Source organism: Trachurus japonicus, chromosome 1, assembly GCF_045865225.1.
Source record: "Trachurus japonicus isolate A0001 chromosome 1, Traja_1.0".
In the NCBI taxonomy this organism is placed as follows: Eukaryota; Metazoa; Chordata; class Actinopteri; order Carangiformes; family Carangidae; genus Trachurus; species Trachurus japonicus.
This window is the reverse complement of record NC_140907.1, coordinates 31,460,172-31,475,020: the sequence shown is the minus strand read 5'-3', so window position 1 is coordinate 31,475,020 and position 14,849 is coordinate 31,460,172. Positions and strand designations below refer to the sequence as shown.

Here is a 14,849-nt window from a genome sequence, read left to right as displayed (position 1 = left end):
AAGGCAATGTACCACTAAAAGTACCATTGAAGTTGTCATTGAGGATTTTTCTTTTTTTTTTACAATTTAACATATATCATCAGAAGTGTGTTGGGAATATGAACCCAAATAACTCTGATACACATAAGCTTTGTTAACCACTGTTGCTCATATGACTTCACACACAACATTTACATTGTCTGCATTGTGTATACAGGAAAATGCTGCACAGGCTGTTCAACAGCTCGTATATGATGATAAATGTTTCACCTTTAGGTAGCACAAGTAAAAGACAATCTTCTGTGTACAGAAGATAAAAATGCACGTTTAACAAGATCTGCAAAGCCAATCAGGATTCAATTCAATGTATTAAATAAAAGTGCATCTACCAGCAGGAAGTCCTACATAAATCATAATCCATGGTCGTACATCATCAAGATATTTAAGCAGTACGGTAATCTGTAAATCAAAACAACAAAACTGTACAGAAATCTTTGTATGAAATACAATCACCATTTTAAATACAAAACGCAAAAGCACTACAACTTATCAATTCATGTTACCAGCACAAATCATATCAAAATAGTTCTTGTCCGTGTCTTTGTCAGTGACAAAGTAAAAATAACACCACTGTCCACTCAGCTGGCAGATTACTAGGCACATCTGCAGGTTAACACAGCAGTGCATCTTAAAGGTGGCTGTAATGTTTAGTTTGGTTTCGGAGGTGCTGACTCTCTGTGGAGGAGGTTGGGATACACCAATTATCGAAATGGCCAATAATATCGACCAATTTTCGGCATTTTTTCGATAATCTGTATCAGCCGTTTTTTGTGTGTGTACAAAACAGAAACACACAGTATAATGTATCCAGTCTAATCCCAGGTTGTAATTCAAAGTTTAGACACCTAAATTTTCATTTATACTACAAATGAGTATCGGTTCTAAATATCGGTTTCCTGATTACTAATAATTGGTATCAGTATCGGCCCTGAAAAAACAATATTGGTCGATCCCTAGGAGGAGGATGTAGAGTCTGATTGTTTGGAGTCGTACCTACAGGTTTTTTATTTTGTTGTTGTAGGCTACACAACAGAGCAGCTAAACACTTCTTCACTGTTCAACAACATAAACTACGTCCTCTGAAGTTGAACCAACACCTCTCCATAACAGTCTTAACAAAAACAGTGAGGATTTATTGCAGGACTGTTGTATTAAGTTACATTAGCTGTACCTAATAAAGTACCAACTGAGTGTGTATCTACATAAAACACTGTAACTAATATATAATTCCTGATAGTGGGTTGTAATTCCCGGATGTCATGATCCAACAAATTATGGACTCGTCCTCCATCATCTGTCTCTCTCTCTCTTTCTTTTTTTTAAACTTTAAAATTTCCTTTCAGGCTGTTGAAGGAAACGAGAGAGAACTGATGGATTTTACCTGGATTCTCCTCTAGTGCACTTCATAAGAACAACGACTGTCTCATATTTTCTCCACCAAACTACAAAGAATAAACAAAAAATACAACTCAATGACAGTGACGCCTGTCATCGTGTCATCGTGTGTGAGCAGGTACTTTCAATGTGTGTGTTACACATTCGTCTGATAGCTGGAAAACAGAAATAATACATTAATCCAAAAAGAAATGTGTATTCTCATTTTACAAATAAATAACATCTTTCCTTTCTGGTGGAGAAGCTCATACAAAATGGAAGTATTATGTACAAGAAAGCAGAAACACAGGCATCATGGAATCAACACGACGCCTTTCAGAGAGGTTAGAGGAGGAAGAAGAAGAGCTTTTCAAGTATTTCAAGTATATGAGTAATAAAATAACAGCTGATCAGAGAAAACAAATGACATGTTACAAAGCTGCATGTTACCTTCTGTAGGATTAAAAAAACAACACTGATTAAAAACTTCCACTTTGTGAAAACAGAATCAGAGAAATGTCCTGTAAAAAAAAAGAAAAGAAAAAAATGGCGTAACAGCTTTTTCAGCCAGTTCAGGTTAAAGGAAACAAAGTGGAGTCTAGTTTTGTAAAAATATGAAATACTGAAATCAGAGCTGCTGTTCATGAACAGATGTTTAGGCAACAAGTCTGATAAACAAATCATTGTTCTGTTGTAATGTAAAAATAAAAACAGTTTCAGCTTCTCGACTATAAATATTTAACACTTCTCTTTGTCGCTATGATTTTTAGACAAAGGTCAGACAAAAAGAATATATTTCAAGATTGGAAAATTTAGATTTTATACATTTTGTAATCTTGTTTCAATTAAACGGTTCATTAGTTAATTGTGAATAAAATTGCCAGGTGTTCAGTAATGAACATCCTTATTAATTACAGCTCTGATTGAAATTTAGTGTCCACTCTACAAATGGACAGAGCTATTTAAAACAAAGCTTTGACTGTGTTTAACACATCAGAAGCCAATTTTAAAAACAGATTAAAGACTTTTCTTTTTAACGAAGCGTTCGGTGGAGTTACGTGTGTGGTTGTGTAGGTGTGTGCTCATGTGTGTGTGTTGAAATATATGTGATTGACATGTACCATCTTCTGCACTTGCACTTTGCGATTGATTATTTGTTCTAACTGTATTGTAAATAGAAAAAAAACGCACTGAGTCTGTTTATAAATAAAGTTTGAATTGAATTGAACACTGAGCTGAGCGGTAAAATGGAAAGAAAGGTGTGTTTTTCTGGGACTGTGCGCTGGACAGAGCAGGAAAAAAACACGATAAATAGCAAAACAATTATTAAAACAACAAAAGATTATTTTGTGGCACGCTCGTAACACTGAAAGCATAAAGTTCCCAGAACTCCACGCCTCCAAAAGATTTTACTGGGTAGATATTTTGGTTGTTTTGTTTTTTTACAAACACTTCATTCTGTAGATTCAAGTCTGCACCTCGACGTGTGCATGAAAACACCTCCGACTGTCCAAAAACACGGCAAAACCAGCCGACACAGGAGTCGACAACAACTAACGTCACACGCGTACTTCCTCGCTCGGCGCGGCTCATGTGTCGGCCATCTTCCCGTGCACACGGAAGCGGTAGAGACACGTGTATTCGACGTGACCCCAGTTACTGAGGACACGGAGCTCCACCACTCTGTAAACTTCGTCACTCGGGCTCTGCAGGACGGAAAAACAAAGAGAGAGAGATAAAATTAGTGAGAGAGTTCACAGATGAAAATGAAATGAGAGTCTGCTGAAGATGTGACAGGAACAACAACAGTTCACGCTGACCTCAGACCTTTTATATAGAACAGGAAGTCGGTGTTATTCTGTAAATATCACGTTCAGATTTTCTTCATTTGAACTTACTGGGAGCTTAAACGTCTGCGTCGGCTCGCCCTGCTCGTCGTAGGTGAACGTCCCCAGCAGCGTCCCCTCCTCCGTGTCGTTCTTCATTCCCTGGGAAAGAGAAAGAGAGAGAGAGAGAAATCACAGTGTCAGAGTGGAAACTACTGGAGTCTCTAAGCTTTAATCACAGACTGATAAAACCTCTGCAGCTCCGTCCTCTGACACAGTTACATTTATTAACACAGTGATTCTGACTGAAAGAAAAAGCACCGGAGCCTGGAGTCAAATTCATGCAATGAAAAGTCTCTAAAAACCTTGCAAATTACAATTTTGCATTAATAACAACGTATATATAAAATGCATCTATACTTGCCAACTGGCTAAAGGCCACAGTCAGTATTTTACAAAATGTTTAATGGCAGATTAAATATCTGGGAGTTGTGGTTGGAATTTTAAAAGCAGCTGAAACTGATGTCAGTGTATTTACGACTTCTTAATGAATCTGTAAATTAAGAGTTGAGGCTGTTTTGGATACTTAAAGGGATAGTTCAACATTTTGGCAAATTGGCCCATTGCCATAATCCCTATCATTTTTGGAGTAGGTTTGTTTCCTTTAATTGTCAGTGCCAGCTATTTTTGGAATGGTGGAGCTGCTCAGAGCTACGCTATGGAGGCTAATAGGATTTCTTAGTGTCCCTCATCAAACTCATCAAATACACAATCTAACAACTCCAAAACGCTCTGGTGGACAAGTTGTCACCTGCACATTCACCACGCTATGAGATAATAACAGAACGTTACGAGACAGAGTTGTTTTCGAGGCAAATTCATGCAAAACCGCTGATGCACGTTCCCGTTGGGAGCAATTTTTTGGAAAGTATTTACCTCGAAAACAACTCTGTCTCGTAACGTTCCGTTATTCATTGTTTCTGAATTTGTCATTCAGTGTTTTTGTAACGGGAGGACTCACATAAACTTCAAACTCTTTTAGCGCGGAGTCGATGCGGCCGGTGGGCGAGTTGTAGCGCGGCAGGTGGTCCAGCGTCACGTGGGTTATGGTGATGGGATGGGACAGAGAGATGACGAGGGTTCCCTGGACGCCGTGGAACGCCCAACACTTCCCGGGGAGCAACACTGGGTAACCCTGGAGAGAGGGAGGGAGGAGACACAGTTAGGAAAACAAAACAGGTAATCTTCACCTATTGAGTTGATGAGGACCTCTGTGTTTGTTTGATGTACTTGTTGATACATTTGTTTTGTTTAAACCCAGTTTACAAGTCTTTTGTCTCTATGTATTTGGATGAGACCAAAGGAAATTTCCTGTCTTGGCTGGACAATAAAGTTTTTTCTATTCTACTGTTTTCTACATAGAAAACAGAGAGGGAGGAGGTGATGATGATGATGATGATGATGATGGTGATACCTGGATGACGGTGCGTGGGCTTTCAGACGGATACCACAGGGGGAAGCCGAACAGGGTCACACACGCTGAACGAATACGGTACGTCTCCGAACACCTGGTGCTGATCACACTGGCGCCTGTGAAGGTGATCGGAAATAATCACTTTGGAGTTTAACCAGCGGACAAATGAACAGTGCTGCTACTGTACTAACGTTAACCCGTAGTACAGCGTTTCAAACTAAATCCTAGTGACAGCGACGTGACGATGTTTCTCACCCTGAGTCTCAAGGGCGAAGTCGGCCATCTTATCAGCCATCGGACGCCCGAAGTCTGTGACGCTGCCTCCGTCACTGAGCCTGAACGCATCGTGCTCCTGAAACACACATACAGTAAGTACAGATTTATACTGACAGAAATATAAATACAATATATACACCAATGCATTTAACTGAACCTGGATCAGATAAAAACATATTATTCATAAGTTTGATCCAAAACACCCTTATGTTCATATAAGTTGTGTTAACGTATCTCTGCACCGACCTTGATGCGGTCGCTGAGCCACTTCTCCATGGCCAGTTCCAGCTCCGGGGTCAGCTGGTTCTGGACGGGCGCCGGGCTGGGATCAGGACTCGGGGCTGGAGGAGGCAACATCTGGATGGACGACAGCTCCTGGACCAGCTACAGGACAAGAGGCGGTCACATCATTGTCATCGTCACCACACAGAGCCGACAAGCTTAGAGGACAAAGGACAAAGAAGACCAAAACCACCAAAACCACCAGAACCAGTACAAAACCAGTACCTGGGCGTTCTGGGCCTCCAGAGCCTGGATCCTGAGGATGAGTGCGGCGGCAGAGGAGCGGCTGTCCGTCTGATAGTCCTCCATCTGTCGGCCCAGACCGGCCACCTCCTGCTCCAAGCGCAGACGACTCTCTGAGTTCACGGTCTCCAGCCTCGACTTCACTCGCTGCACGTCCTGCTTCATCTGCTCCTGCACCTGAGAGACAGAGAGACAGAGATGTGGTGGTGTCAGGACCGACTCAGGGTCACAAACAAAAGGTTAATTCAACCAATTTCACTTCCTTATTATTAATTTACATGGACAGATTTTTTCTGAGCCAAGGACTGTTTTTCTTAAATTCAAAATTTTACAAAATCAGATCAATTTAACTGAGGAAATTGTGTTTAAAATGTGGGAATTGTTGAGTACAGGCAGTCATGTAAATGTCAGTGATTGTAATTTAAGAGCATTTGTCAAATTATAAAAGTTACGCTCAACAAAATATAACTAAAATATCTAACAAACTATGCGACTAAAATTCATTCAAGTCATTGTTATCTGTCTTTATTCACGCAGACGTGTGCTGCTGCCTTTCTTGGCCAGGTCACCCTTGTGAAAGAGGTCTTGATCTCAATGGGTCTATTATCTGGTTAAATAAAGGTTAAAAATATAGACATTGATAAAAATCTCTGCACTTCTCCGTCACCACCACTAGATGTCACTGCAGCACAGCTCAGTTTTCATCCTCAACACACATGGAGCAAGTTTGTTGAATCTGAGTGAAAGAGTGAGGAAACAGAGAGAGAGATCGCCTCACCTGCTCAAACAGCTGGTCCCGCTGCCGCTGCAGCTCCACCTGCAGGCAAACACACACACATTTGAGTTACACTTGCAATAACAGCTCAACTTCTTCTACCATTGTGTTATAATAATCTGCCTTAGATGTGGTGCATGAGTAGAAATCAGGCCACATTATCACATTTTAAAACAGATGATGATCTGTTTCTTACCAAAACACGCTGCATGTTGGCCTCCACAGCAGCTGACACAACAGCTGGATCCTGGCGGGACAAAAGGGCTCTTGTTACTGCTGAGGTCACTGAAGAAAGACTTTTCATGAAAACAACCTCAAAATAACAAGGTGTTTCCCAGGGCGAACTTTGTGTATTCAACATTAAAGTTGTTATGTTTCATTTTGTGCTCTGTTGTTGTCCTTCGTTTGAAACTACAGAAAATCAAAGTCCCAAATGTGCAGTCTGAGAGCAAATGCAGACAAACATCTGAGGATCTGAAATGAGTGAGACAAGACACATACACACAGACAAACATGTACGAACACACACTCCCACACACACAAACAAACACAAGCAGGAGGACGTGCGGCGGAGCCCTACCACCACAGGTGTGTGATGCACGATGCTGGGTTGAGGAGCAGGAGGAGGAGGAGCGGGGACGGGGACGACGGGTTGAATCTTGGGTTTGGTCTGTGTCTGGTTCTTTGTGAAGCTCGTGCGGGAGAAGAACGAGGTCAACAGGGGGAGGAGCAACCAAACACCTGGAGAGAAAACAGGAGGAACACAAAGCTGACATCTACTGTACCTCCTTCAGATTAAAAGGCCCTGTCATGTGAAACCTGTAATGACATTTTCTGTGAGTCCCTCAGTCACAGTGAGGCGGAGCTGCGTGCAGAAAAACTCAGCACACGAGCCGAGGCGGCCAAGAAGTGCTGCTGCTGCTGCATGAGTCAGACACTTACGTCTATAATAACCACCTTCCTGGGGGAAACCCCAGATACTCCTGAGCTAAGGTGTCTGGGTGGGTGCGGTGGCACTGTCACTCACGCTAGTCTTTAGAAATATAAAATCTACACTTATAAAAAAACAAAACTAGAGAGAAATCTTTAAAACTCAAGAAATCTTGCAGGTTTGTGAATGCTACATCAAGTTATCTCCTTTAAATTGTCTCTTTCTGATGAAGAAACACAGAAAACAAGACTGTAAAAATGAAAGCACAGCATAATGAAACACTCCTTAATGTGAAAAGGCATTAAATCTATTCAACTTACACAGAAGAAGGAGGAGGAGGAGGAGCAACACAACACAGGCCTTCTTCATGTGTCTGCTGAGCGAAGCGTTGGCTGTGGGGACGAGAGGAGAAGTCGTTGTGAGGGGATTGTGTTAAGCCGGTGGTTGTGAAAACACAACAAACCTCCTGGCATGTGAGAGCTGAATGTATGTGAACTGTGTAAATCCTGTGTAAATCCACTTAACAAGCGCCAGGAGATATATATATTATTGTTTTTGGAGGATATAACTAATTCCATCCCTCCATTGATTTCTATATTTGATTATTTTGGTAGTATATCTGGTTTTCAGATCAATTGGCAGAAATCAGCGCTGCTACCACTATCACCAAATAATGCTGGTGTACTGACCAATATACCTTTCCCATTACCGGTAGTCCAGCACTTTACATACCTTGGGATAGAAATATATGCTTCTCTCGAATCTATTGTAAAGAACAACTTCATGGGTGTCTTTAAGAAAATCACGTATGATTTGGACAGATGGAAGACTCTACCAAATTCATTGCAGGCTCGTATAGCTATTATCAAGATGAATGTGCTACCGAGAATTAATTTTGTAAGTTCTATGATACCGCTTGCTCCCCCAGCAGGAAGCTGGGAAAAATTACACAAAGATGTCAATAGATTTATCTGGAGGGGCAAGAGGCCTCGTCTGAAAACTCCAACCATCCAGCGAAATAGACGGGACGGAGGGTTATCTTTGCCCAACTTTAAATTTTACTCTTGGGCTTTTACCCTTCGTTCACTTACTGTTTGGTTTAATCCCACAGCTACTAGCTCGTGGCGCCCATTAGAAGAAAATATAGTGCATCCTTGGTCTCTCAGAGATGTCCTTTTATCTAACTTACCAACCAAAATGTGCAAGTCAAAATTCGGCCCGATTATATTTCACTTGATCTCAACCTGGCGTTGTGTGGAAAAGCTATGTAACATTACAACACAATGGCATTCAAACACCCCAATTTTTAATAATTTTAATCTACGGATTGGGGGTAAACCCATCCAATTCCCACAATGGGGAGATCGGGGGATTCATCTCCTTAGTGATATCTATGATGGAAATGGCCTGTGCACATTTCAACATATTAAATCTAGTTTTAATTTACAGAACACATCTTTCTTTTTTTACTTACAGATTAGAGCTACACTTAAGGCACAAGGATTACCAAGTGATGCCAAGTTATTTGAACATCCCTTGACTGAGCTAATAGATAAATTAAAAACAAGGGGTGTAGTCTCTGCTATATATCAATATATTTTAAAGAAATCATATAAGCCTCTAAGTTTAGATGCAGTATGGGGTAGGGACATATCAGATTGGGATCCAAACTTTGACTGGAATGATGTAGGGACTAACGTTCTCTCATCTTCCAGGAATCCAGATCACCAAGCTATTCATTATCAATTTGTACATAGAACTTATCTTACACCCTGCAAGCTCCACCGTATGAAGATCCTGGACAGCTCTTTATGTACTTTATGCTCACAGAATAAGCCAGGAACTTTCATACATATGGTCTGGGAATGCAAACCTGTCATCGAATTTTGGCGGCAGGTTGCAGCTGCATTGTCTTCTTTGACAGCTCAAAATATAACAGCAAACCCTCAAACACTTTTATTAAATAACTTATCCACAATTAATTTATCACAGTGTCAAAAAAGAATATTACTTGCTGGCTTAACAGCAGCAAAAAAGATCATTGCAATGAGATGGAAACCACCGCACACGCTTAACATCTCTCATTGGTATTTGACTTTTCTTGATATTATTTATTTGGAAATATCTACAGCCCGAGTCAATAATGCAAAGCAACAAAATATCTCATCTTGGCACATGGCAGCAGATCAAATCAAATCCAGACTTGCAAGAAGTACTTAAAACGAACACCATGTATTGCAGCTTTCCCTGTCCAGTTCTTATTCTTATTAATCCTGCCTGAATTTTTGTTTATTTACGATTGTTTATTTAGTTATTTGTTTATCTCTAATCACTACTGTTATTCTTATTGTCTTCTTTCCGTTATGATTTCTGTCCATTAAATGGTTAAGGTCCGAAGGGTGGGTGGGGGGTATATGTAAGTATGTGTTGTAATGCTTATTTGACATAACTGTTGATGTCACTACTGCAAATGAAAAAGAAAATATAAAATAAATAAAAAACATTTGATCACAAAAAAAAACAAGCGCCAGGAGAACAGGCGTGAGCACCGGTGTAATGTGGACAAACTTCAACTCAGACACCGGGGACGTACCTAAAGCTGTCATCACTTTTGATTCCGCTGCCACGGCCATCGACGAGGCGGAGTCTGTAAAAACATATTCAGGAAAAATGTCAATATATTAATAAATCATGATGCACACACAGATACATTAAAGATCGTGTTAAGCGAAATCCAAGATTTGATTGGAAACATATAAAATAAGCTACAGAGTATGGTTGCTGACAACAGGTGAAAAAATGTGTAAATATACAGTACTGAAACCTAATTTCACCTACTAAACAAAATTTTCTAGCATTCAAAATTGGCAGGATGGTTAAAGGGATAGTTCAACATTTTGGCAAATTGGCCCATTGCCGTTCCCTTTAGTCATAGCAGTAAGTTTGTTACCTTTAATCGTCGGTGCAAGCTATTTTTAGAACGGCGGAGCAGAGCTGTGAGCTGCTCAGAGCTACACTGCGGAGGCTAATGGGATTTCTTGGTTTCCCTCATCAAACTCATCAAATACACAATCCAACAACTCCAAAACGCTCTGGTGGACAAGTTGTGACCTGCACATTCACCACACTATGAGACAATAACGGAACGTTACCAGACAGAGTTGTTTTAGAGGTAAATTCATGCAAAACCGCTGATGCGCGTTCCTGTCAAGGGCAGTTTTTCGGCAAGCAGTCTCTGCATTTACCTCCAAAACAACTCTGTCTGGAAACGTTCTGTTATCTCATAGCGTGGTGAATGTGCAGGTCACAACTTGTCCACCTGAGCGTTTTGGAGTTGTTGGAACGAACCTACTGCTATGACTATAACGATTATGGCAATTGGCCAATTTGCCAAAATGTTGAACTATCCCTTTAAGACATGTGATGTGATTAACTCAGAAAACAAATGTAGCTTCACTTTAAAACACACAAACACACCACAGCCGTGCTCACCCTTCATATTGAAGAAGGCAGTGCTGATCCTGCGTCCGTATCCAGGACTGGGCGCTGCGTTGCTGCCGCTCATCCTGCTGCTGTTGCCGCTGGCGGCGACCATGGGCCTCCTGCCCGTCCCCTCGGAGGACGAGTACCCCGAGCTGTCCACCCCGCTCAGACTCAGCTCCTTGTGGTTGGGCCTCAGGTGTAGTCCCAGCCGGCTGGAGCCGTACGGTCCAGTGTATCCGCTGTACGAGGTCTTTTCCACAGGCGCCGACCGGCAGCACGTGGGCGTCGCACTACGGCTCGACGACGGAGTCAGGGGCGGCCGAGGGGTGGCTGTGGAGGTGATGTACGGTACGGTCCTCATGGTGGGCTGAGACTGGGGGCTCGAGGGAGGACTCAGGTCTGAGGGGCAGAAAAGACGCAGAGATAAACACAAATACATTTTCTTTTACACCAAAACTTACAAAACCACTGTCAGTGGCTTATGGTTAAAGGGATAGTTCACCCTAGAATGATATTTCGCTCATTATCTACTCACCCTCATGTTGACTAAGGGCTGGAAGAAGTTTCAGAGTCCTCCGTGGCTTCTCTGAGTTACAGGGGGTCTCGGCATAGCAGTGCATGTCCATATAACGGTTGCAAAGGGACACCGGAGCTCTTCGTAAAAAAACACACACAAAAAAACATCCAAATACCTCCATGATGCTCGTATGTAATGTCCGTCTTGTGCTGAAGCCCCAAATTGCGTAATTGTCCCGAAAAAAATTAAATAAGTCTATATTTTAAGCTTGTTTGTAGCGGAAGCTTCTCGAAGCTCCTCTTCCTGGTCCGTCCAAATCTCGCGTGATTTGCGCCGGCGTCAGCATGCGTCAGTGCGGTTACTGCGAATCACGCGAGATTTGGACGGACCAGGAAGAGGAGCTTCGAGAAGCTTCCGCTACAAACAAGCTTAAAATATAGACTTATTTAATTTTTTTCGGGACAATTACGCAATTTGGGGCTTCAGCACAAGACGGACATTACATACGAGCATCATGGAGGTATTTGGATGTTTTTTTGTGTGTGTTTTTTTACGAAGAGCTCCGGTGTCCCTTTGCAACCGTTATATGGACATGCACTGCTATGCCGAGACCCCCTGTAACTCAGAGAAGCCACGGAGGAATCTGAAACTTCTTCCAGCCCTTAGTCAACATGAGGGTGAGTAGATAATGAGCGAAATATCATTCTAGGGTGAACTATCCCTTTAAGTCACGTCTAGCAGGTCCAATTAGCAGCGTCACACCACAACGGAAGTCGGTTTTAGTAGCATTCTAGTGAGCGGCTAACTGGTAGCGTTAGCCACCGGTGTAGGTACCAAATGTGGGGGCTCCGGGCTGCCAAAACCGTTTTGACTAAATCTGATGTTTGTTAAGTCTATTAAACGAATTATTGAATAAACATTACTATTTCTGTGTGGACGTTATCGTAGTTGTTTTGCTGCTGCTGATAGCTAACAGCAGCAGGAAACTAACATCAGGACGTCAGCTGTCAAAACCCTCCCGTTGTCGGACACGACATGAAACTACTCCAGTTAGCTCACTCATGTTGGAACTAGGATATCCACTGGAAAAAATATTTTTTTCATGGTACGTTTATTGAGTTATTGTTTATTGACACTGCTAACGGCTAACAGCTAACGGTTAGCCCAGATAATCTAAAATGTTTGTTCAACAATTCGTTTTATAGACTTCATAAACACGCAACGGTGATATAGTGACGTGAAAATGTGACATAAAGCTAAAACCTTGTCCGTATTGTTCTCATTAAAATGACGTGATGATTATAAATAAAGTCATCACGGCCAATGTCTATCAACCAGTCTATGCTATCAACAATACAGTAACGGTGGAATGGAGTGTCATGGCGACACCCAGCGTCATTCTCCGGAAAGTGGTGGATACTATTAAACCTTTTCAACCTCTGGAACAGCTGCAGTAAACTGTTTGATTACTTGGATTTAATAATCTTTTTATTATGAGACATTAGGGATGCACTCATGCACATGAACATCATCGGCCGATATTCACCTCATTGACCGCCAACGGCCATTGGTAAATTTTGGCAGTGGCCAATGTTTATCTGTTCAGTGGCATAATGTACTGGCTCAGAGGAGTGGCCGTTTTTTTTCTCTTTTTTTGGTGTGCACGTCCAATTTGCTAAAGTTAAGTGAGCAAAAATGATGTTTTTTTGTGAGAAATGAAGATTTCTTGGTTGCCTTAAGAGGAATAAACAGCAGAGAAAAAACATCTGTACCAATTTCAGCCATCCGCCAAATTGTTATTTTAAACATAGGTATCAGTATCGGCCCAGAATTTCACAATCAGTGCATCCCTGTTAGACATTTATGTTTAAAGTGTGGAGTCCTTAACGCACCACGGTGTCGTTAGATCAGTCTGATGCATTTTTGGGGCTTTTCTCCAAACTCTGCCTTTTTCCTGTGAGTCATAGGAAAACTTTTTCAATGTTTTCAAGCCTCTTGATGAATCAAGTGTAAAATATTTTGTTGAACTGGTCACAACCAGAAAACATACTCTCTCCAACCAGTGACACAGGGCGGTACCAAAGCACAGACAATATTAGAACGTACTTAAAAAGATCACAGTCGGTCTTTTACAGCTCATTTAAATGTCTTTGCATCGGTCATTTTACCAACAGCCCAACACTCAGAAACAGACATGGACCTCTGTGCTCTGTTCGGAGATGTCCCAGCATGCAACCCTTTGCCCCCTACCCGTGTTTCCTTCATGCTATTCTTATTGCTTTTGTGTTGACAGGAAATCATGTCATTCTTCACTCTACAGCAGATGTTAGGATGTTATGTGTGTGTGTGTTTTATTTTTAAATCTTACCATCAGACTGGCCTTCAGTGACGGGTGTGTCCTCCACGCTGGGTGAACTCGCATTGCTGTTTGCTCTGCTGGAGGTGCGGGAGCCGGCCTTCCTACCCGACTTCTTCTTGAAAACCCTGCAGAAAATGAACCGCAACACAAACACAAACACAAGCACGCAGGAGGAGAAAGGATTATTAGAGGAGAGGTGAAGATTGCTTAATACATAGTTTGCACATCAGACTTGCTGACCAGAGTTCAGGCTTAATACACACACACACACACAGTTACGTACTTAACGGGGTTTTCACGGTAGGAAATGTTTGTCACAGTGCTGGAGTCAGACTCTTCGTCTGAGTTGTAGTAGCCACCGGACACCAGGCGGGAACTTCTACGGGACATGACTGAAAGACAAAAAATGATATGGGTTAACGATATTTTAGTAAACTCCTGGTTAGTGAAGAAAATTATGAGAAAGAAAAAGACAGAGAAAAAAAAGAAGAAGAAAAAACCCTCCAGGATGGTGTGCTGCCAGGATGGGGTCAGTACAATAAACATCCTCCTTTCAGATTTATGGGGTGAGGTCTGGCAATACCAGAACTTCACCTGTCAACACACCATCACTGGACAGGAAAGCTTATTCAAGCATAATGATGATAAACAGTTTGGTATTTGGTGAAAAAGTCACACAACCAAACAAAAAATGTAAAATATGACTCTCTTAGACAACAGGTTTTCCTCTGTAAAGCTTGTTAGGAGGTGGTAAACTAAATATTAGCACAGACTAATGCTTCAAATAACGCTTACTGTTGCTCTCAAATGATCTGCTGCTTAATTTCTCAGTTAGATTAGTTGCTCTAGCAGATTAGCTGGTCTATAAAACTCTGTAAAACTGAACAAAGACCATTACAGTATCCCATAACCCAAGTGATTCATCAAATGTCTCGCTCTGTCTCATTAACAGCCCAAAAGCCGCTGTATAAGACCAAGAAAACAACAAACTTTCACATTTCAGGAAATGTGCAAATCTTGTGCAATTTTATGACAACGATTAATCAACTGCATTAAAATGGTTGCAGATGAATTTTCCAGTCAGTGTTCGACCTCCTGTTGCGGCCTGATGGAGACACTGTTTAGTGGCAACATCTTATCAGTAGCGCTGCTGTTGCTACTAGTAACAGTAAATAATAACAGTGGATGTGGTGGAAGTGGTAGACGCTGCAGCTAAAACTGTTACAGACGTATCAGTAGCACAGTGAGTCAAAGTGTCGCAGTAACGACA

General features: G+C 41.7%; 1 protein-coding gene across 1 annotated transcript; it reads right to left on the bottom strand.

The window, feature by feature from the left end:
- Positions 1-2,803: 2,803 nt before the first annotated feature.
- On the bottom strand, positions 2,804-13,971 carry LOC146992294 (uncharacterized). The gene is made up of 15 exons (XM_085785389.1): positions 13,863-13,971; positions 13,589-13,704; positions 10,713-11,102; positions 9,814-9,867; positions 7,541-7,612; positions 6,870-7,030; positions 6,486-6,536; positions 6,293-6,331; positions 5,497-5,691; positions 5,236-5,373; positions 4,969-5,065; positions 4,714-4,829; positions 4,261-4,434; positions 3,312-3,401; positions 2,804-3,119 (listed from the first exon to the last, which is right to left on the bottom strand). Exons 1-15 carry the CDS (start codon positions 13,967-13,969, stop codon positions 3,003-3,005), a joined length of 1,917 nt encoding a protein of 638 aa, XP_085641515.1. The 5' UTR covers positions 13,970-13,971; the 3' UTR covers positions 2,804-3,002.
- Between the last annotated feature and the right edge of the window lie 878 nt (positions 13,972-14,849).

Coding starts and splice junctions, on each gene's coding strand:
- LOC146992294 (XM_085785389.1), bottom strand. CDS start 13,969: ATGTCCCGTAGAAGTTCCCGCCTGGTGTCCGGTGGCTACTACAACTCA. Junction 7,031..7,540: donor CCTCCTCCTCCTTCTTCTGT/GTAAGTTGAATA, acceptor TTTTCTCTCCAG/GTGTTTGGTTGCTCCTCCCC. Junction 5,692..6,292: donor GGGACCAGCTGTTTGAGCAG/GTGAGGCGATCT, acceptor TCTGTCTCTCAG/GTGCAGGAGCAGATGAAGCA.